Source organism: Oncorhynchus mykiss, chromosome 15 (assembly GCF_013265735.2).
Source record: "Oncorhynchus mykiss isolate Arlee chromosome 15, USDA_OmykA_1.1, whole genome shotgun sequence".
NCBI classification, from domain to species: Eukaryota; Metazoa; Chordata; class Actinopteri; order Salmoniformes; family Salmonidae; genus Oncorhynchus; species Oncorhynchus mykiss.
Genome location: NC_048579.1, coordinates 45,876,310 through 45,901,468, shown reverse-complemented (window position 1 = coordinate 45,901,468; position 25,159 = coordinate 45,876,310). Strand labels below are relative to the sequence as shown.

General features: G+C 41.6%; 1 protein-coding gene across 1 annotated transcript in view; it reads left to right on the top strand.

Moving 5' to 3' along the window:
* The first annotated feature begins 12,079 nt into the window (after positions 1–12,079).
* LOC110490153 (protein phosphatase 1H) overlaps positions 12,080–25,159 on the top strand; it is a 49,269-nt gene continuing 36,189 nt past the window's right edge. The window contains exon 1 of the mRNA XM_021563362.2: positions 12,080–12,842. Within this exon, the coding sequence (XP_021419037.2) occupies positions 12,613–12,842 (230 nt within the window). The 5' untranslated portion in view covers positions 12,080–12,612. The remainder of the gene's footprint in view (positions 12,843–25,159) is intronic.

Genomic DNA, 25,159 nt, shown 5'->3' with positions numbered 1-25,159 from the left:
TAGACATAATCTGCACGTGAGGAATTTGTCATGTTTGTGAAGGAAGTGATCTGTGGAGTGTGAAAACATCCTTACAGTACACACACAGTACCTACACTGCACTGTATCAATGTTGCTATGTCCACAGTAATCTCAGTTAACCCAGAACTAACATTTTGCGTAATTTGTACCTTTTACGTTTACGTATTCTGTCCACGAGAGATTGTCTGCAGTGCCATTTTGCCATTTCACGACAAATGTTTGCATCATAGAGGAAAATGCCTGTTACATCCTGAGACACCTGTATTACCTGTAGGTTTAGTATAGAGCATGTTTATAGAAAAGAGCACGAAAAGGTCCTCCTGAGTGGCGCAGACCGTAACTACCACTGCATCGCAGTGCTTGAGGCGTCACTACAGACCCTGGTTCGATCCTGGGCTGGGTCGTAGCTGGTCGAGACCGGGAGACCCATGAAGCGGTGCAAAATTGGCCCAGCGTCGTCCGGGTTAGGGGAGGGTTTGGCCAGCTGGGATGTCCTTGTCCCATTGTGCTCTAGCAACTCCTGTGGTGGGCCGGGCGCATGCTGACATGGTCACCAGTGGTACAGTGTTTCCTCCGACACATTGGTGCAGCTGACTTCCGGGTTAAGCGAGCAGTGTGTCAAGAAGCAGTGTGGCTTGGCAGGGTTGTGTTTCGGAGGATGCATGACTCTCGACCTTCATCTCTCCTGAGTCCAGACGGGAGTTGCAGCGATGGGACAAGACCGTAACTACCAATTGGGGAGAAAAAGGGGTAAATTAAATGTAAACATGTATGAAAGAAAAGAGAGGAAATTATGGTCCTAGTACACAGGACTGTATTGGTTGCTGTGTACAACTTGACAGGAAAGACCACTGAAAAACTGAAGTTTCTAAAGGGCAAACCAATTATCTTCCATTATTGAAATGCCACCATCAATCAGAACCATATACAGAGATATATGGCTCTGGCTACCATTGATTTACATCTGAAGTTTCATCGTCATGGAAGGCTTTGATGAGATAAACTGGAAAAGGAAACACAGACATGTTCCCCTGTTTATCTCAGACAGTGATTGCAGTCATACAAATGTTGTCATAACGCATTCACAATCAAACCATTTAAAAAAGGAACATTTTTCAATAAACAACATGTCGATGTGTGCCTGTAACCATGGTGAGAATGACGCATTTTCTTTTTTCAACCATAAAGCCCCCATGGCAGCTGCTGACAGAAATGAAAACATCTCGAAATACCTGCAGAAGATGCACCCGGGCTATATTCAAACATCTGTAGCATAGTGCAGCCATACAGGTAAAAATGGAAGAAAGAAGGAAAAAAACGAAAGCGAAAGAGAAAAAGAAAGACGGGACCCTCTTTGAACTTCTGAAGGAAATCCCATGTTTCTGATGCTTGGAAAAGAGATAAGATGTTGACATGTCCTCACAGGTGTAGTTGTATGGGCTATCCCCATGTACCCAGGAGCAATATATTACTGGAAGTTGATGTTCTTCTCTAGCCTTAAAATCGAATCAAATTTTATTGGTCACGTACACATGGTTAGCAGGTGTTATTGCGAAGGTAGTGAAATGCTTGTGCTTCTAGTTCCGACAGTGCAGCAATATCAACAAGTAATCTAACAATTCCACAACAACTACCTAATACACAGAAATCTAAGTAAAGGGATGGAATAGGAATATGTACATATAAATATATGAATGAGCAATGACAGAGCGGCATAGGCAAGATGCAATAGATGGTATGAAATACAAAGCAAATCAAATTTGATTTGTCACTTGCGCCGAATACAACAGGTATTCGACCTATGACCTTACAGTCAAATGCTCACTTACAAGCCCTTAACCAACAATGATTTAAGATGTTCCGAAAAAAAGAAAATAAATAAGTAGAAAATAGAAAATAAAAGTAACAAATAATTAAACCGCAGCAGTAAAATAACAAGCGAGGCTATACGCAGGCAGTACCAGTACAGAGTCAATATGCAGGGGCACCGGTAGGTCGAGGTAATTGAGGTAGGGTAGAGGTGGGTAGAGTTAGAGTGACTATGTATAGATTATAAACAGAGAGTAGCAGCAGCGTAAAAGAATGGTCTGCGTAGCCCTTTGATTTGCTGTTCCGGAGTCTTATGGTTTGGGGGTAGAAGCTGTTAAGAAGCCGCTTGCCATGTGGTAGCAGAGAGAACAGTCTATGACTAGGGTGGCTGGAGTTTTTGACAATTTTTAGGGCCTTCCTCTGACATCATTATTAAAGTGGCATTAAATAAAGTGACAAGTGATCAATTTGTTAGAGTGGGCAATGTATGTAGGCAGCAGCCTCTCTCTGTTAGTGATGGCTGTTTAACAGTCTGATGGCCTTGAGATAGAAGCTATTTTTCAATCTCTCTGTCCCAGCTTTGATGCACCTGTACTGACCTTGCCTTCTGGATTGTAGTGGGGTGAACAGGCAGTGGCTGAGGTGGTTGTTGCCCTTGATGATCTTTTTGGCCTTCCTGTGATATCGAGTGCTGTAGCTGTCCTGTAGGGCAGGTAGTTTGCCCACGGTGATGCGTTGTGCCCACCACACTACTCGCTGGAGAGCCCTGTGGTTGTGGGCGGTGCAGTTGCCATACCAGGCGGTGATACAGCCCGACAGGATGCTCTCAATTGTGCGTCTGTAAAGGTTTGTGAGGATTTTAAGCCTCCTGAGGTTGAACAGTCTCCTGTTGCGCCTTCTTCACCACACTGTCTGTGTGGGTGGACCATTTCAGTTTGTCCATGATGTGTACACTGAGGAACTTAAATCTTTCCACCTTCTCCACTGCTGTCCCGACGATGTGGATAGGGGTGTGCTCCCTCTCCTGTTTCCTGAAGTCCACGATCATCTTCTTTGTTTTGTTGACAATGAGTGAGAGGTTGTTTTCCTGACACCACACTCTGAGTGACCTCACCTCCTCGCTATAGGCTGTCTTGTCATTGTTGGTGATCAAGCCTATTACTGTTGTGTCGTCTGCAAACTTGATGATCGAGTTGGAGGAGTACAGGAAGGGGCTGAGCATGCACCCTTGTGGGGCCCGAATGTTGAGGATCAGCAAGGTGGGGATGTTGTTTCCTACCTTCACCACCGGGTGGCGGCCTGTCAGGAGGTCCAGGACCCAATCGCGCAGGGCAGGTTTGAGACCCAGGGCCTCAAGCTTGATGATGAGGTTGCAGTGTACTATGGTGTTGAATACTGAGCTGTAGTCAATAAACAGCTTTCTTATGTAGGTATTCCTCTTGTCCAGATGGGATAGGGCAGTGTGATGGCGATTGCATCATCTGTGGACCTATTGGGGCGGTATGCAAATTGCGGTGTGTCTAGTGTGACAGGTCAGGTGGAGGTGATATGATCCTTCACTAGTCTCTCAAAGCACCTCATGATGACAGAGGTGAGTGCTACGGGGCGATAGTCATTCAGTTCAGTTACCTATGCCTTCTTAGGTACAAGAACAATGGTGGCCATTTCGAAGCATGTAGGGACAGAAGACCAGGATAGGGAGAGATTGAATATGTCCGTAAACACACCAGCCAGCTGGTCTGCGCATGCTCTGAGGATGCGGCTAGGGATGCCGTCTGGGCCTGCAGCCTTGCGAGAGTAAACACTTTTAAATGTCTTACTGACGACGGCCAGGAAGGAGGGAAGCCCACAGTCCTTGGTAGTGGGCCGCGTCGGTGGCACAGTGCTATCCTCAAAGCGGGCAAGTAGGTGTTTAGTTTGTCTCGAAGCAAGACGTCGGAGTCTGTGACTGATTTTCTTTTTGTAGTCCGTGATTGTCTGTAGAACCTGCCACCATACGTCTTGTGTCTGAGCCATTGAATTGCGGCTCCACCTTCTCCATGTACTGACATTTCGATTGTTTGATTGCCTTGCGGAGGGAATAACTACACTGGTTCGCGCTTTCAGTTTTGCGCGAATGGTGCCATATATCCACGGTTTCTGGTTAGGGTAGGTTTTAATAGTCACAGTGGGTACAACATTTCCTATGCACATCCTTATCAACTCACTCACCGAATCAGCATATAAATCTATATTATTCTCTGAGGCTACCCTGAACATTTCCCAGTCCGAATGATCAAAACAATCTTGAAGCATGGATTCTGATTGGTCAGACCAGCGTTGAATGGTCATTGTCACTGGTACATCCTGTTTGAGTTTCTGCCTATAGGAGTGGAGAAGCAAAATGGAGTAGTGGTCAGATTTGCTGAATGGAGGGTGGGGAGGGCCTTGTATGCATTGCGAAAGATAGAGTAGCAGTGATCCAGTGTTTGCCAGCCCGGGTACTACAATTAATATGCTAATCGAATTTAGGTAGCTTTGTTCTCAAATCTGCATTGTTAAAATCCCCAGCTACAATAAATGTAGCCTCAGGATATATGGTTTCCAGTTTTCATAAAGTCCAGTGTAGTTCCTTGAGGGTCGTTGTGATATCAGCTTGAGGGGAGATATACACGGCTGTGACAATAACCGACAATAATTATATTGGGAGATAATACGGTCAGCATTTGATTGTAAGGAATTCTAGGTCAGGTGAACAGAATGACTTGAGTTCCTGTATGTTGTTACAATTACACCATGAGCCATTACTCATGAAACATACACCCCCTTCTTCTTCTTCCCAGACAGATGTTTATTCCTGTCGGCACGACGAACAAAGAATCCCGGTGGCTGTATCGACTCCAACAGCATGTCCCCAGAGAGCCATGTTTCCGTGAAACAGAGTATGTTTCAATCCCGGATGTCTCTCTGCAAAGCAACCCTTGCCCTAAATTCGTCAATAGCATGTAAGTGATGTAATTAATAGCATGTAATGATGTTGGGAAGAGAGACAGATAATAGGTTGTCAGACAGGTCCTTGTTTTATGATCTCATATAATTATGGTTCCGTGACTGTGAATGGGAAAATTGCATGTGTGAGACCATTGAACCCATTATTATCTGAAGGCTGCAAGGGACAAGGGGAAATTCTTCAGGCGTAAAGGATGTCTTACTGGAAGTTGCACATATTTTCTATAGATTTAAGCATGTTTGGTTATGGTGCTTGGTGCAATATCATCCCCTAGGGTACACAAAATGATTTGTAGTGATGTAAGTATTTTGTAAACATCTTGAAAAGTACCTTAATCAGTCTTATCTCTCTGTGTAATGACTCCATCTACTGGATATGGCTGTGTATTACATTGTGTTTCTAGAAAGGTACAGTAAGAGGTACAGTGTGTTGGTCAGCATCAACCTGTCATTCAGGGCAGGTGGGGCAAAGGCTGTTTTGAGCCCCACCTGTTTAGGAAAAAAGCCTCACCATTTTGCATATTATTTTGGCATTAATAAGTGTCAAATATCAGTTTGACAACAATGCAAAAAATATAATAAAAAGTTTGGGGTCACACAAATGTCCTTGCTTTTGAAAGAAAAGCACCTTTGGAACCATGTGTTTGAAGTATTTGAAAACATTCCACCAATTCCTCTCCAGCCGTTACCACGAGCCTGTTCTCTCCAATTAAGGTGCCACCAGCCTCCTGTGACTTACAGTAAATATATACACACATTAAAATACAAAAACACAGCCATGGGAAGCACAAATAAAACATCCCAAATTACCCAGAAAAACAGTTACATTCTTCCACAAATAAGTCACCCAATAATACTTTAAATTGCCCGAGGGGCATCAGAATATCAAGATGAAATATATTTTGAATTTTGTTCCAGCAATACGGTGCATTAAAACTAAAAGCAGATTTACCTCGCTCAGTGGAGACCCTAGGAAACTCAAGAGTTAACCAATCCCGTTAACGGGTTAGGCAACTCAGGTGCCTATACTTCAACTGCAAAGTTAGATAAGATGGAAGTTTATGAAGTAGGGCCTTGTAAACATAAAATGAGTAATATAGAGCTCTACGGGTCTTTAGCGAAGTCCAGCCAACCTTTCGATACAAGATGCAGTGATGAATATCAAAAGTGTCTCCTGTAACAAAATGAAGGGCACGATGGTAGATGGCATCCAAAGGTTTAAGAGGAGCATCAGAAGCACTTTGATAAATAATATCACCATAATCAAGAACAGATAAAGGTTCACTGAATAATCTGCTTCCTACTGCTTAGAGAAAGGCACTATCTGGTTCCGTAGAAAAAGACAACTTTAAATCCTAGCTTCTTAAAGTTAAACATCAAATCTATATCATATGGACTTGATGAAGCTGCCCGACTAGAGCTACCTGCTGCAGAAAGGTAAGATTTGTCCATCACTTTATGTAGAATACTTAGCTAGATCTTCTGTCGGCTGATGGTGTGAATTGACTGAGAAATAATGAACCAATGTTACTGTAAATGGTTACATATCTGGAAGTTTGCATAACTAACTTAGCAATTGCTTACACATATAACAATATCCAGTCAAGCTACAGACCAGGGGTGTCAAACTCATACCGTGGAGGGCATAGTGTCTGCACTATTAAGACCTGGACAATTAAGACCTAGACAACCAGGGGAGGGGAGGGGTGAGGGGAGTTCTTTAATAATTAGTGACCTTAATTCATCAATCAAGTTCAATTGTGTGTGTGTGTGTGTGTGTGTGTGTGTGTGTGTGTGTGTGTGTGTGTGTGTGTGTGTGTGTGTGTGTGTGTGTGTGTGTGTGTGTGTGTGTGTGTGTGTGTGTGTGTGTGTGTGTGTGTGTGTGTATATATTCTGAATGTTCCCGCAGGAGAAAAGCACAGTATGGCATCTGAGCTGATCATCATGAATGTCATGTAGTCATCAGCCAATACAGTAAGTTAAAATAACACTTTTAATTGGTATGGGTATACTAAACCAACGTCTTTTCCTACTCACTGAAGGCAGATGTAGGCTATACCCTTCAGTTGTGAACACGACTATTGCTGTGATAATTGGCCTACTTCTCTGAATGTACTGTATACAGGTGTAGGATCACCCTGTTGTTGCAGGAAATGTCATGCACAGCAGGAAATGCAAACTTGTACTGTATTCAAGGTTTAAAAAGGCTGAAATTTCCACTTTAAATATATCACTATTCTTGGACTTCAGCTGAGACCCTCCTCTCCTTCCCCACCCTTCAAAGAAATACCCCAATTTACATTTTCTGTTAAGCATGATGCTCTCAAAGTGTGTCTCTCCATTTCTCTCATGTCGTGTGGTTTTAGCTCACTCTCTCTTTCTCTCCAGGATACATCAGGGGAAGTTTTTTTTCTGTTGGCACCAATCCCATGCTGACAGGCTGCCAAGTCAACTACTTTATCCCCCTCATACTAAACTTTGCTCACTCTTGTTCAACTGCCCTTTGATTAAATCAGTTAAATTCAATGTTCAAGTGTGATTTTTACTGACCGTTGACAGATAGAGGGATATGGGTGTGGGGGGAGAGAGTGTTGTGGAAATATTCGCTCAATCATATTTCTCCGATACCGGAACTTGTAAATTCAAATAGACTTTATTACAAAGTAACAAGCCGAGCTGGCAAACGAACCAACTACCGGACTCAGTCTGTCCACTCCTTTTATACAGTTTCTTGCTTATACAAGTTTCATAGTCCCTCCACTTTATGCTAATAACCATATCCCCTTGGCTTTACTCCACTATTGTTTCCAAATCGAAGTTCTTTCCTCTAGGCGGGGTTTCCCCTCCCCTCTAGTTCCTTGGATCAATTATAATGGTGGCACACCTATACATTATTTCCAGAAAGTAATAAGTGCAGATTACTACAAGCAATTATAAGATTGCTACATGCCATTATCAGACTATAATATTACTACGGGCCATTATAGGATTAAGTACAGCCTAACTATAGGCTATTATAGAATTATACCAATAAGTATACTTAATCCCAGGATTACATATAGTGCCTTTGCTTACTTCCTTTAGTGCTATTTAGCCTCTTAACAGAAAACACCCATAAGAGGTGGATAGATGGGTGTAGATGGGATTGGTTGAAGAAACTCCCTTTCCCCCTACCTCCCTTCCTTCTCTTGATAAGTAATACAAGTGAATGAAATTGCTGCATATATCCTGTGATCCAAAATCAAATCAAATATTTTCTACGTTACAAGCTAAGACAAAATTATATTTCATGATATTACTTTGTCTTTACACATCTATTTACTAGCGCTTCCTGTTTTTAAGCCTGTTTGCACATTTTAAGGTAAAGCACTTTGAATGAAGTATCCAAAATGTGACACTGGCTGTATTATTATGCATATCAGGCTTGAGGCTATAGCCCACGAACAAATGACCAGACAGGATACCCCACACTCCTCCAGTACACTATTTTCCCCGTCCCCACTTACTTGCACACATACAATTCAAGAAAGATCTGTGTGTATTCACAAAGTCTCTCATTAAATGGTCTGCGTCTCAATTTCCAGCAACAGGGTGATCAAATTACGATCCGACACCTGTATACACTGAGTATACAAAACATTAGGAACACATGCTCTTTCCATGAAATAGACTGACCAGGTGAATCCAGGTCAAAGCTATGATCCTATATTGATGTCACCTGTTAAATGTACTTCAATCAGTGTAGATGAAGGACCAGAGACAGGTTAAATAGTGTTTTTTTTAAGTCTTGAGACATGGATTGTGTATGTATGCCATTCAGAGGGTGAATGGGCAAGAAAAAACATTTAAGTGCCTTTGAACGGGGTATGGTAGTAGGTGCCAGGGGCACCAGTTTGTGTCAGGAACAGCAACGCTGCTAGGATTCTTATGCTTAAGTATCTCATGTGTATCAAGAATGGTCAGAATGGACATCCAGCCAACTAGACACACCTGTGGGAAGCATTGGAGTCAACATGGGCCAGCATCCGTGCGGAACGATTTTGACACCTTATAGAGTCCATGTGCCATGAATTGAGGCTGTTCTGAGGTTTTCCTAATGTTTGGTATTGTTGAAACAATAGTTGTATTCACAACTGAAGAGTATAGCCTATGTCTGCCTTTCAGTGAGCAGGAAAGGATGTAGGTGATGTATACACATACCAATAAAAAGGCTTATTTTAACTTATTGTATTGCCTGATGTAATTACATGAAGTTCATGATGATCACATGAGATGCCACTGTGATTTCCTGCTGCGGGAACATTCAGAACTCTCTCACACCACAAACACACACGCACAGATCAGCTCTGACTATTGCTTGATTGGATATTGTTGTATGTGTAAGCAATAGCTAAGTTAGCTAAGCAAAGTGCCAGATAGGTAACCATTTATAATATCTGCTGTTCATTATTATTCAGTCAATAAACACCAGCAGCTGACAGAAGATCTAGCTAAATTGGCTTCAGAAAGTAATGGAGAAATCTGGCCTTTCTGCAGCAGGTAGCTCTGGCCGGGCAGCTTCATCTTGTAGCATGTTGAGGGACTAACTCACTTCCACTAGCTATTACTAGCTAGCATGTCTATAGTCAGTAACCAGGTGGGGCTAGCTAGCAACCTGCTAGCTAGAGCAAGCCAACTGTCACGCTGGTATAAAGAATTTTGGAGACAGATGCAGGAATACACAATAGGGGTTTTTAATACACCCATAACAAACATGTATACAAAAACACTGGGCTGTACCCAAACAAAAGAGTGAGGGTAAACCTCGTTGAACGCCATGGGACGATACCCGTAATACACAATATATATAGCACGCAGCATAACAGCTGCACCAACGTATAGGTACTCACACCACCAACAGACATGGGAACAATAACCGACAAAGACAGAGGGAACAGAGCACACATATAACATACTAATCAGTGGGAATAGGGGCCAGGTGTGCACAATGAAGGTTCCAGAGGGATCCATGACACCAACTTTGATCAGCTGTTGTTGAGTTTGTTATATTGGCATGCTAACTTAATCTTAAGTTCTGCATTTTAGCTAACATAAGTATGTTTATCTTCCTGTCACACTCACACAGTCTAATCATTTCTTTGTGCTGTCAACCCAGACTGTAAACACACACCCTAAGCCATTTGAATATTCTATGAGGGGGCGTGTACTTGTGTACTTGCTATTTGTTTTTCATTATTCCATGTCCAACCAATTTCAACAATATAAATGAGAAAGCAAGTCCTATCCGATTTTCATTTTTCAAATTCAGAAACCAAAAAAGAAAATGAGCTGTTTTCTGTTTTTCCATTTTTGACTCGACAATCAAAATAACAAAACGTACACGGACCTTGGAGGTCTGGAGAATTTTGTATTGCAAAAAACAGTTTAAATATGGGCCAAGATTTTGTTTGGATGTTACATTTCAAGAACATGCCTGTTGGTTCTATGTTCGTCACTGTTTTCAGACTAGGAAGGACACATTTTGCAGAGAGTTGTTCCATATGCTGGTTTGCAACATTGCAGAAAATGGAGAACCTGGAGGAAAAACTTAAATCTGTTTTGTCAGAAGTGTGCTTTATACACAAAATCGACATACTCTAAAGATATTTGGAAGGGGTTTTACAGTTTCTCAGTCGCTTTGGTACATTTTTCACATCATCCCTTACATGTGCAAAATAATAAGTGCATTTCTCAGAACAATTTGTACAAACTGCAATATACAATAGAAATGTTTCTAAAGCTAGTCAGTCACTAAAAATCCTTAGTACATCTCTCAACAGTAAATATTCATGCCAATGATCATGTCAGTGTCATCAGAATGATAAGTCATTGAGTCATTGTTCACGGACAAGGTCGTCAAAATGTTTAGGCATGTTGTCAAGGTAACTGTGTACTTTGACAGTATTACCTGATGTAAACTTAGGCTACAGTTTGGATGACAGTTACTGTATTGAAAATGCACAAGGCTGCACTTCTATGGCATATATCAATTTCAACAGTACTATTTACATATTACTGTATGTGGGTTATTGATTGAAAGAGACTGGACAACCCAAGGGGCACAAAGGAAAAAAAACTAAATTAGAAAGAAACACAGGAAACCACCCCTAAGGCACAACTTTGCCCGCAGCACTGTTGTGCTGTCTCTACACATCCAGACGTTCCTGTCTGTCGGCCCACATATTCTCATCCACATCACACCGGATATTTTCCCTTCCAATGCAACGTGGAAATAATATTTTTGGAATGCCTTATCCATCCTCTGCAGGTGTCTACTGTGATGTCCTCTCATGCTGCATCCATTGCAGCCAGCAGGGTCATATGTGTGTGTGGCTGACGATCGTACACCTTCCACCTCCATGCTGAAAATAACTCCTCAATTGGGTTAAGGAATGGTGAATAAGGTGGGAGGAATCCTATGAGCATCCTCGGGTGGGTCACAAACCATTGCCTTATGATGTTTGATCGATGGAAACTCACATTATCACAAATGACCACATACTTTGGCAAATCCTCTCTAAACAGACCCCTCTCATCATCAGGGATGAGAGCCCTGTAGAGAGTCTCTAAAAGGTTGAGTAGATGCTGGGTGTTGTATGGCCCTAAAAGGGGGATATGGGTTAGGACATCATGCTCCGAAATAGCAGCATACATGGTGATATTTCCTCCCCTTTGGCCTGGCAAATCCACAGTAGCTCTGTGACCGATGATATTCCGACCCCGCCTTCTGCATTTGGTCAGGTTGAAGCCAGCCTCATCCACGTATACAAAGTTGTGAGAGGGTTCACTTGATTCCAACTCCATTATACGCTATATCCCAGAACACACAGTTGAATTTGTTTTGGTAAGGAAGAGTGACATAAAATGTACATATATTGCATGTTCCTTCCACAGCAATGGAAATGTGTGCCGTTTATGCTTACTGTACTATGTATCACTATAAAATGTTGCTGTAAAGTAGTTACATAGATATATGTTTTACCTGTACATACTGGTACCGTAGCTCCTTAGGAATGGTACACGGTACAGCTGTTTCGTACTCATCTGGTTTCTATGCAGCACCCTGTCGATGGTTGAGATGCTAACCGTATGGATGTTTTCAAAGACATCGTTGTCTTCTATAATGGTCCTTTGTATTTCCCTGAGTCTCATGGCATTGTTTGCTAGGACCATGGTGCAAATAGCCTCCTCCTGTTGAGGTGTGAAAAGGCATCCTCTGCCACCGGTTTGAGGTAATCTTGCAGTCCTATGTGGGGGAAAATGCAGTGATGCATCGCACACTTTCACATAGACAAAAACTATGCGAACACACATTTTACTGTAAAACATACAGGTGGGTGCATGTAAGGTGCAGTATGTATCTGTATAGAGTATATTTCTGTATGCTGTGGGGTTGTCTCTGACAGGTTGTAGACGTTGTCTACAATGCTCAAGATCCCAGGATAAGTGATACTTTTGACCCTCAACTGTTAGTCAACCCTATAGCTCAGTGCTCGTGCGGTGGCCCTGGCGACCAAATCCAGCAGCTTGATAGGCTGGAATCACATGACTCTGTTAATCGCGAGTGTATTTCCGCGTCCACAAGAGGACTTTAGCTCTCTCTCCAGCGGCTTTGAATAAAATCCTGAATAGGAGAAGGTATTTTTTGCATCCTTCGCGCTGTCGTCGAAACGTGTCGCCGAGCTGGGGGGAAATTCGGGAAAGGGGAGCCGCGCTGGAGCACCGCACAGCACCGACACACGACGCGGCACGAACATGCTCACTCGGGTTAAATCTGCGGTGGCCAATTTCATGGGAGGCGTTGTGGCTGGTGGCGCTGAAGGTGACTATTCCGGATCAGAACTGCCGCTGAAATTCCCATACACGAGACCCGAGTTCCTAGGACTGACCCAGGATGAAATCGAGTGCTCCGCAGATCACATAGGGCGGCCGATTCTCATCCTCAAAGAGACGAAGAGATTGCCATGGGCCACTGGTTACGCAGAGTAAGTACATTAGCCTAAACTGATGTACCCTATAGATACGTCCATCTTCCAAGATTTGTCAACCCTTTCTTTAGTTTCATTGCAAGGCTGCACCCATAGCCCATCTCTGCCTCAGCATCCGCTGCCTTTTACAGATAACGGTTTTGGAACTAGATTCAAATGCGTGCCACGTAATAGAATGAAACACGTTGGCTATTGCCTATCGTAGATGTGTTGTGTGTCACAGTCCAATATGTTATTCGCATGAAACAGAGAGAGAGTGTATGCATGTATGAGGATGGAGGAGAGAAGACAGCATCTGGGAATTATCATGTTATTTATGGCCATGGAGTTTGCGTGCCACTGACAGCTCCTTGCCTGCCTGCTCCCACGCACAGCTCAGCTCAGACGCATGAGAATAAACCTTCCAATGTAGCCTGCTCATCTGTAGATAGATGTAGGCCTAATATAAATTCCTTGTGTAGACCCATGCATTTATTGGAAACGAAAACAATCCTGAAGTCCAAACTTAAATGTGTGATAATAGCGAAGTGTTTGCCACAATAGCTCATTGAAATAGGCTAATCCTTTGTCTTTATGCAGTTATTTTATACTGCACACTATTATGCTGATTTTAATGGCCCACATGTTTCATTCTCCCATTTATCGCCTGTTCTCCGCAAGTCAACATCAACAGGGCGAAATTCCATCAGATCTCACTCAGTTACATCATCCAATATGCAGCAGTTTTCCACTTCAGAAAAGGGGGCTAGCTCTCATCAGCCCTGGGAGCTGGGTCTTTACCAGTAGCGGTGTGTGAGTAAAATCACTGGGGTAGCCAAACAACCTATGTGTTGTGACAATTGCATTGTTTGCTTTATAAATTGTTAGTTCATATGCCTTGTGACCTTGATATATATATATACACACAGTGGGGCAAAAAAGTATTTAGTCAGCCACCAATTGTGCAAGTTCTCCCACTTAAGATGAGAGAGGCCTGTAATTGTCATAATAGGTACACTTCAACTATGACAGACAAAATGAGGAAAGAAAATCCAGAAAATCACTTGTAGGATTTTTAATGAATTTATTTGCAAATTATGGTGGAAAATAAGTATTTGGTCACCTACAAACAAACAAGATTTCTGGCTCTCACAGACCTGTAACTTCTTCTTTAAGAGGCTCCTCTGTCCTCCACTCGTTACCTGTATTAATGGCATCTGTTTGAACTTGTTATCAGTATAAAAGACACCTGTCCACAACCTCAAACAGTCACACTCCAAACTCCACTATGGCCAAGACCAAAGAGCTGTCAAAGGACACCAGAAACAAAATTGTAGACCTGCACCAGGCTGGGAAGACTGAATCTGCAATAGGTAAGCAGCTTGGTTTGAAGAAATCAACTGTGGGAGCAATTATTAGGAAATGGAAGACATACAAGACCACTGATAATCCCCCTCGATCTGGGGCTCCACGCAAGATCTCACCCCATTGGGGTCAAAATGATCACAAGAACGGTGAGCAAAAATCCCAGAACCACACGGGGGGACCTAGTGAATGACCTGCAGAGAGCTGGGACCAAAGTAACAAAGCCTACCATCAGTAACACACTACGCCGCCAGGGACTCAAATCCTGCAGTGCCAGACGTGTCCCCCTGCTTAAGCCAGTACATGTCCAGGCCCGTCTGAAGTTTGCTAGAGAGCATTTGGATGATCCAGAAGAAGATTGGGAGAATGTCATATGGTCAGATAAAACCAAAATATAACTTTTTGGTAAGAACTCAACTCGTCGTGTTTGGAGGACAAAGAATGCTGAGTTGCATCCAAAGAACACCATACCTACTGTGAAGCATGGGGGTGGAAACATCATGCTTTGGGGCTGTTTTTCTGCAAAGGGACCAGGACGACTGATCCGTGTAAAGGAAAGAATGAATGGGGCCATGTATCGTGAGATTTTGAGTGAAAACCTCCTTCCATCAGCAAGGGCATTGAAGATGAAACGTGTCTGGGTCTTTCAGCATGACAATGATCCCAAACACACCACCCGGGCAACGAAGGAGTGGCTTCGTAAGAAGCATTTCAAGGTCCTGGAGTGGCCTAGCCAGTCTCCAGATCTCAACCCCATAGAAAATCTTTGGAAGGAGTTGAAAGTCTGTGTTGCCCAGCAACAGCCCCAAAACATCACTGCTCTAGAGGAGATCTGCATGGATGAATGGGCCAAAATACCAGCAACAGTGTGTGAAAACCTTGTGAAGACTTACAGAAAACGTTTGACCTCTGTCATTGCCAACACGGGGTATATAACAAAGTATTGAGATCAACTTTTGTTATTGACCAAATACTTATTTTCCACCATAATTTGCAAATAAATTCATTAAAAATCCTACAATGTGATTTTCTGGATTTTTTTTCTGGATTTCTTTTTTTTTTGTCTATCATAGTTGAAGTGTACCTATGATGAAAATTACAGACCTCTCTCATCTTTTTAAGTGGGAGAACTTGCACAATTGGTGGCTGACTAAATACTTTTTTGCCCCACTGTGTGTGTGTATATATATATATCATATTGGTCTCCCGAGTGGCGCAGCGGTCTAAGGCACAGCATCTCCATGCAAGAGGCGTCACTACAGTCCCTGGTTTGAATCCAGGCTGTATAACATCTGGCCGTGATTGGGAGTCCCTTAGGGCGGCGCACAATTAGCAGAACGTCGTCTGGGTTTGGCCGGGGTAGGCTGTCATTGTAAAATTGAATTTGTTCTTAAATGACTTGCCTAGTTAAATAAAAAAAGACAAGAAGAAGATACAGTTGCAGAATAAATTCAACCACACCTTTGTTTCATCACAAAACTGGAGAGCATAGTTGGTGAAATCCACCAACCATATTGCATGTAGCAAACAGTTACATGACCTATAGAATGGACAAGCAAGTTCATGTTTCCTGAAATTTACAGACTACAAAACATCTATTGATTTAGAACCATGGAGAATTATATATATATATATACCGTTGAAGTCGGAAGTTTACATACACTTAGGTTGGAGTCATTAAAACAAATTTTTCAACCACTCCACAAATGTCTTCTTAACAAACTATAGTTTTGGCAAGTCTGTTAGGACATCTACTTTGTGTATGACACAAGTAATTTTTCCAACAATTGTTTACAGACAGATTATTTCACTTATAATTCACTGTATCACAATTCCATTGGGTCAGAGGTTCACATACACTAAGTTGACTCTGCCTTTAACAGCTTGGAAAATTCCAGAAAATTATGTCATGGCTTTAGAATCTTCTGGCAGGCTAATTGACATCATTTGAGTCAATTGGAGGTGTACCTTTGGAAGTATTTCAAGGTCTACCTACAAACTAAGTGCCTCTTTGCTTGACGTCATGGGAAAATCTAAAGAAATCAGCCAAGACCTCAGAAAAAAATTGTGGACCTCCACAAGTCTGGTTCATCCTTGGGAGCAATTTCCAAATGCCTGAAGGTACCACGTTCATCTGTTCAAACAATAGTACGTAAGTATAAACACCATGGGACCACGCAGCTGTCATACCGCTCAGGAAGGAGACGCGTTCTGTCTCCTAGAGATTAACATACTCTGGTGCGAAAAGTGCAAATCAATCCCAGAACAACAGAAAGGACCTTGTGAAGATGCTGGAGGAAACGGGTACAAACGTATCTACATCCACAGTAAAACGAGTCCTATATCGACATAACCTGAAAGGCCACTCAGCAAGGAAGATGCCACTGCTCCAAATCCGCATAAAAAAAGCCAGACTACGGTGTGTAACTGCACATGGGGACAAAATCGTACTTTTTAGAGAAATGTCCTCTGGTCTGATGAAACAAAAATAGAACTGTTTGGGCATAATGACAATCATTATGTTTAGAGGACAACGGGAGAGGCTTGCAAGCCGAAGAACACCATCCCAAACGTGAAGCACGGGGGTAGCAGCATCATGTTGTGGGGGTGCTTTGCTGCAGGAGGGACTGGTGCACTTCACAAAAAGATGGCATCATGAGGATTGAAAATTATGTGGATATATTGAAGCAAGTTAAAGCTTGGTCGCAAATGGGTCTTCCGAATGGACAATGACCCCAAGCATACTTCCAAAATTGTGGCAAAAGGGCTTTAACTCTTTGAACCACCCATCCCGTATCCGGGATAATTGTCATCAACTACGCTAAATAGCATAGCGCAACGGTCAAATAATCTTACAAGAAAATATTCATGAAATCACAAGTGAAATATAGCGAAACACAGCTTAGCCTTTTGTTAATCACCCTGTCGCCTCAGATTTTGAAATTATGCTTTACAGCAAACAATACAAGCATTTGTGTAAGTTTATCGATATATAAGCAAAACATTATGTACACATAGCGGCAGATAACTTGGTCACGAAAATCAGAAAAGCAAGTGGATGTTTTCACTCACAAGACTCCCAGTTAGACAGCAAATGTTCCTTTTGTTCCATAAAGATATTTTTTATATCCAAATACCTCCGTTAGTTTGATGCGTTATACCTAGAATCCACCGGAAATAGCGGTCACGACAACGCAGACAAAAATTCCAAATTATATCCATAATATCGACAGAAACATGGCAAACGTTTTTTATAATCAATACTCAAGGTGTTTTTCAAATATCTATTCGATAACATATCAACCGGGACAGTTGGCTTTTCACTAGGACCGGGAGGAAAAATGGCTACCTCTCTGTTTTGCGCAAAAATCACACTGAGAGCCAACAACAGACCACTTACGCATTGTGGACGTTTACGCTCATTCTTCAAAATAAAGGCCTAAAACTATGTCTAAAGGCTGTAGACACCTTAAGGAATCCACAGAAAAAGGAATCTGGTTGATATCCCTTTCAATGGGCAATAGGGATGCATAGAAAGACAGGGGTTTCAAAATAAGAGTCACTTCCTGATTGGATTTTTCTCAGGCTTTTGCCTGCAATATCAGTTCTGTTATACTCACAGACAATATTTTTACAGTTTTGGAGACTTTGGTGTTTTCTATCCTAAGCTGTCAATTATATGCATATTCTAGCATCTGGTCCTGAGAAATAGGCAGTTTACTTTGGGAACGTTATTTTTCACAAAAATAAAAATAGTGCCCCCCAGCTTCAAGAGGTTTTAAGGACAGCAAAGTCAAGGTATTGGAATGACCATCACAAAGCCCTTACCTCAAAAAAGCGTGTGGGAGCAAGGAGGCCTACAAAGCTGACTCAGTTACACCAGCTCTGTCAGTAGGAATGGGACCTAATTCACCCAAATAATTGTGGGAAGCTTGTGGAAGGCTTCCTGAAACGTTTGACCCAAGTTCAACAATTTAAAGGCAATGCTACCAAATTCTTCTGACCCACTGGGAATGTGATGAAAGAAATAAAAGATGAAATAAATAATTCTCTCTACTATTATTCTGACATTTCACATTCTTAATATAAAGTGGTGATCCTAACTGACCTAAGACAGGGAATTATTATTAGGATTGAATGTCAGGAATTGTGAAAAATTGAGATTAAATGTATTTGGCTAAGGTGTACGTAAACTTCCGACTTCAACTGTAAATCAGAAAGAATCAGAAATACAGTGTAAACATTGTTAATGTTGTAAATGACTATTGTAGCTGGAAACGGCAGATTTTTAATGGAATATCTACATAGGCGTATAGAGGGCCATTATAAACAACCATCACTCCTGTGTTCAAATGGCACGTTGTGTTAGCTAATCCAAGTTTATCCTTTTAAAATGCTAATTGATCATTAGAAAACCCTTTTGCAGTTATGTTAGCATAGCTGAAATCTGTTGTTCTGATTTAAAGAAGCAGTAAAACTGGCCTTCTTTAGACTAGTTGAGTATCTGGAGCGTCAGCATTTGTGGGTTCGATTAGGCTCAAAATGGCCAGAAACAAATAACTAACTTCTGAAACTCGTCAGTCTATTCTTGTTCTGAGAAATGAAGAAGAAATTGCCAAGAAACTGAAAATCTTGTACAACGCTGTGTACTACCCCCTTCACAGAACAGCACAAACCATATCTCAGGCTGGCCAATAAAAATAAAAGATTAAGATGTGCAAAAGAACACAGACACTGGACAGAGGAAGATAAGAAAAAAAGTGTTATGGTCAGACAAATCTAAGTTTGAGATCACAGAGAAGATCCGAACACAAGATGCAGAAAAAATGAATAGATGCTGTAGTAGTGCTTGACGCCATCTGTCAAGCATGGTGGAGGCAATGTGTTTGTCTGGGGGTGCTTTGGTGCTGGTAAAGTGGGAGATTTGTACAGGGTTAAAGGGATCTTGAAGAAGGAAGGCTATCACTCCATTTTGCAACGCCATGCCATACCCTGTGGACGGTGCTTAATTGGAGCCAATTTCCTCCTACAACAGGACAATGACCAAAAGCACAGCTCGAAACTATGCAATAACTATTTAGGGAAGAAGTAGTCAGCTGGTATTCTGGACTGGACAGCACAGTCACCAAATCTCAACCATATTGAGTTGTTGTGGGAGCAGCTTGACCGTATGTTAGTAAGACATGCCCATCAAGCCAATCCAACTTGTGGGAGGTGCTTCAGGAAGCATGTGTTGAAATGTCCTCAGATTACCTAAACAAATTGACAACTAGAATGCCAAACGTCTGCAAGGCTGTAATTGTGGCAAGTGGAGGATTCTTTGACGAAAGAAAAGTTACAAGGACACAATTATTATCGCAATTGAAAATCATTATTTTACAACCTACAACTGTTACTGTAATTTAGTTATTCCAATATGTTTTCATTAACCTTTTGTGACTAGGGGGCAGTATTTTCATTTTTGGAAAAATAACGTTCCCGTAGTAAACAGGATATTTTGTCAGGACAAGATGCTAGAATATGCATATAATTGACAGCTTAGGATAGAACACACTCTAAAGTTTCCAAAACTGTAAAACTATTGTCTGTGAGTATAACAGAACTGATGTTGCAGGCGAAAGCCTCAGAAAAATCCAAACAGGAAGGGACTCTTATTTAGAAGGCTCTGTGTTCCTATGCGTCCCTATTGAGCAGTGAATGAGATATCAACCAGATTCCTTTTCTATGGCTTCCCTAATATGTATAGAGTCACAATACATAGTTTCAGGTTTTTATTTTGAAAAATGAGCCTGAACGTCAACATTGCGTCAGTGGTCAGCTGAAGTCTCTCAGTGTTTTGCAAAGTAAAGGACAAATGCGGCCATTGTTTCTATCATACTAAGAAGCCACCAGTCCCGGTTGATATATTATTAGATATTTGAAAAACACCTTGAGGATTGATTGTAAACAACGTTTGCCATGTTTCTGTCGATATTATGGAGCTAATTTGGAATATTTTTCGGCGTTTTCGTGACTGCAATTTCCGGGCGATTTCTCAGCCAAACAAGAACAAACGAAGCTATTTCGCCTACAAAAATAATATTTTTGGAAAAAAGGAACATTGGCTATCTAACTGGGAGTCTCGTGAGTGAAAACATCCGAAGCTCATCAAAGGTAAACTATTTAATTTGATTATGCTATGCTAGGCTATCGATAAACTTACACAAATGCTTGTCTAGCTTTGGCTGTAAAGCATATTTTGAAAATCTGAGATGACAGGGTGATTAACAAAAGGCTAAGCTGTGTCTCAATATATTTCACTTGTGATTTTCATGAATAAGAATATATGTCCGTTGCGTTATGCTAATTAGTGTCAGTCGATGATTACGCTCCCTCATGCGGGATGGGGAGTCACTAGAGGTTTTAAACACTACATGAAAATATCAATTATATACTAGAATAAGACAAACCAATACATGTATGTACACACGATCAACTTCAATGACTGTTCTAACCTACATCAGAATCTTAACTCTACTTATTAGGATTTTCTGTTACAATCTTCATGAAAAAACAGTCTATACATTGAAACAAGAAACCATCTAAATTCCCTAAACATCAAATATGGTCTCCTCGCGAGTGAAAGGATCCGGATTTTTCTATTATGTCCGGAGCCATGCATTCATCATTCCACGGGTCAGAGCTTAGAATGGGTCCATATTTCACCATCTGAAGTGTCATTGATTTCTCCAGAGTCCTGGAAATGAGAACTTTCACACACGGAATCAAAACACATCCACACAAAACTAACACAGTCACACAGGTGAAGGTAGCCCATAACACAGTAATCATAACATTTTTCCATCTTCCAAACACACTGTCAACCCAATTAGTCAGAGAAGTATCCACCCCTGAGTTCACTGCCAACTCGTGAGCCAGGGTGTGTAAACCAGCCAAGGCATAGGCAACTGATCCATCCGGTGCTGTGTCATCGGCTTCCAATCTACCTCCATACACTTCCACCCTTTTCAGCCTGTAAACATATCCAAGACTGTTCTATTCTGCCAAGCCATTCATTACATCTATGATATAATTGATGAAGCACTGTGGATTTTAATAGATATAATTGATCCAATCCACATTCTCATTGAGAGTGGACCACCAAAAAATACTTGACTCTAATCCTGCCAAGATCTGATTTCTAGCTTTGAACTCGTCTGGCACCCCCCGTGGAACCACGGAGGCGGAGTACTTATTTTCTCCCGTTTGGTCAACTTTATGTCATGATGTTGAATGAGTGTGAAAGGCATTCTCAAATGTACCAGTACACATACCCCTGTCCAATTAGCCAGTAATACTCGGCCATAACGTCATTCCCCCACACAACCACCAGATGTCAGCCCTGGGCCTCCTTATCTTACTGAAATCCCCAGAACTCAACCAGCCTGCCAAATCACTCATTTATCGCATCAGAAGTAACATTATCTGTCCTATTGCAGGTACTGATTTCCCCCACATATTTCTCCCACAGTCTCCACAGTCTCCCCTTGCCTCTGTGAAAGGAGGAAGCTTAGATTTCAGAGGAACATGTGGATATAAATAGTGCAAATCCATATAACTGTTATTATCTGGCTTTCCTGCTTCCATGAATAACTTTACCATACAGGCCATTCCCTTAGGTGAATTAATTCCATTTAATGGAAAAGGGATGGTTGTCAACTGAGGTTTTGCTGTGACACAAGCATAGAATTCTTCTTTAGCTACTGATCTGGCCGTATATTTAATCCACTCTAACCAGAGGTTAGAATCCCCATAACCAGTTTCCATCTCAATTACTTCCTTAAGATCTTTCATCTGAACTATCCACACCGGCTCTTGGCTCTGGACAACTCCACAGTCAGTATCTGCTTTGTCAAGGGGACTCTGCTTGTATTCTGCTGACTATAGAGCAATTATCTGCTCTAACTTTTTCTACCCAGAATGCACTAGATTATCAACTGAAACCCTTACTTTCACTACACTCCATCTTCTTCCATACTGGGTATGTAGATTTATGTAGCCCTCTCACATGATGTGAGCTATAACCTGTTTCCATGAACTACACAGGGACTTGCATAGATGTCTTCCATAATAGCTGCTCTTAGTCCTGAACTGCCAAGGAGTCAGAGGCCCCATTTGGTCTACATAGAACTCCTCTGAGACATCCTTCCCAGTCTCATTCTCACTTCCTGTATATCCAGATCAAGTGATCTCTTATGCTTGGTTAATACTAAATCCTCATTGTCTAACTACCTGTCAATATTACCCTCTGGCCTTCTCGGGGTTCATGGTGTACCAGGAATAAGGCTCCCACAACCAGACAGCTCAGGATGGCCAGCCCACCTATAAAGCCCCACCCTCTCCCAGAGAACACATCATCAGCTAGAGCCAGACACACTTTCACTTCTATGAACAAACACAGGGATGGAATGACATCTTCATTCGAGAGATGGCCCCCGGAATTCTGTTAATTCCAGTTCTCCTCTCGAACACTGTTATTGTTCGACCGTGTCATTGTGTCTTATCCTCCCACAGTGTGATATGAATCCGGGTAGCTCTTTCAGCTAGCTGTCACCAGGAGTCCTTGGTATGGTTCCCCCAACAGGCCTCAGGGACTGGATTGAGTGACTTCACCTGTAATTCACCTGTAGTGCATAAAATCTTGGACATACAGGTTGGGTTAACAAACAGTTTCTCATTTGTTCTATCTTCAACTTCTATACCTACTTGTTAGCTAAAAAAATGTTTTATTAGTTTATTATCCAGTAGGCCACATCCTATGCTAGACCACAACTTACCCATCCCCCCTTTGATACCTGGCTCTGCCCAGGTAACAACCTTGCCTGCTCTAAACAATGACTTAGGTAAGATTAGTAAATTATCCTTATGTCTGACATCATCATGTAGGAGCGCCCCTTTCATTCTCCACGTGTCCAATTCTCCCTTGGGCATCCATTCATATCAATCCTGTACCAATTCTCTGTCAAGTGTCTTATCTACTTTAACTTCTTGAAACTCTGGGGGCGGTATTTCATTTTTGGATAAAAAACGTTCCCGTTTTAAACGGGATATTTTGTCACGACAAGATGCTCGACTATGCATATACTTGACAGCTTTGGATAGAAAACACTCTAACGTTTCCAAAACTGCAAAGATATTGTCTGTGAGTGCAACAGAACTGATGTTACAGGCGAAACCCAGATAAAAATCCAATCAGGAAGTGCCGCATTTTTTGAAACCGCTTCACGTCAATGACTCCTTATATGGCTGTGAATGGGCTACGAATGAGCTTACGCTTTCTACGTATTCCCCAGCATTGTGACGTATCTTTACGCATTTATGTTGAAGAATAGCCGCAAGGGACCACATTGAGCAAGTGGTGATGGCTCCCTCAGAAAATCTTGCGTAAAGTACTGAGGTAGCCATTTTTCCAATCGCTTCTTATGAGAAACTAATTGTCCCGACGGATATATTATCAAATAGATATGGGATAAACACCTTGAGGATTGATTCTAAACAACGTTTGCCATGTTTCTGTCGATATTATGGAGCTAATTTGGAAAAAAGTTTGGCGTTGTAGTGACCGCATTTTCCGGTCGATTTCTCATCCAAATATGAAGAACAAACGAAGCTATTTCGCCTACAAAAATATTATTTTGGGAAAAAATGAACATTTGCTATCTAACTGGGAGTCTCCTGAGTGAAAACATCCGAAGTTCTTCAAAGGTAAATGATTTAATTGGATTGCTTTTCTTATTTTCGTGAAAATGTTGCCTGCTGCCAGCAGAGCCTAGCATAGCATTATGCCATGATAAACCTACACAAATGCTTGTCTAGCGTTGGCTGTAAAGCATATTTTGAAAATCTGAGATGACAGTGTGATTAACAAAAGGCTAAGCTGTGTCTCAATATATTTCATTTGTGATTTTCATGAATAGGAAGATTTTCTAGGAAGATTTATGTCCGCTGCGTTATGCTAATTAGTTTGAGGCGATGATTACGCTCCCGGATCCGGGTTAGAGAGTCACAAGAAGGTAATTTATAAGAACATTTCGATGGGCACAAATCTATCGTAATTGTCTCTTCATTATTATTTAGAATTCATTAGATTTAAGTAACTGTCTCGTCTTTGATTCAGCATTTTAATTACGACTCTATTCCCAATACATTATTCAAACAGATCATTTAGTGAACAGACATCGTCTTGTATCACAATTCACTTCGTTATTATTTTAAACTGAATGAATTAGTCTATTAATTTAACCTAAACAATCTATTAACGTTCAATTTATCCCTTCTATCAATTTGAACCAAACAAGCTATTAAAACGTTCATTTTATATCTTATACAAACACTAGCGACCATATCTTTCTCGGCAAAACATACAATTAGTTAAATTACAATCAAAAACTCTGAATTTAGTCAACGCCTTGGCTGGGAACCGAACCCGGGACTCCAGCTTGGAAGGCAGCTATGCTCACCACTATACCACCAACGCTATGTAAATGACTAAGATTATCCGCAAAGAGACCCATTTTACAATTGTCTGTATTCGTAACGCCGGCATCGGGACAACAGAAAATAGCCCTAATTTAAAAGCCCAAAGTTTTCTTCAACGAGGATTATCATTAATCTCGCTCTCTTTGTATCTGACCCCTTTTTTTCCTCCGATTGTCACCTCTGATCTTCCCCTCAGTTAATTAAATTACAATCTTGGTGGTGACGTTTGCAGGGAGTGTTACACTCCCGGGCGAAATGTCCAGTTTCGTTACAATTAAAACATTTCATATTTCTCTTTTGACTCACCTTATCCACTTTTCTCGACTTTTTTCCTTTGTCTATTTCTATTATCCCTCGCTCGGCTTCAGCAGGCTTCACATATATCGGTGGTGATATTGCAGGTAGCTCCTGCAGCCGTATTCTCACAACCACTGTTTCATCGATAAGATTAC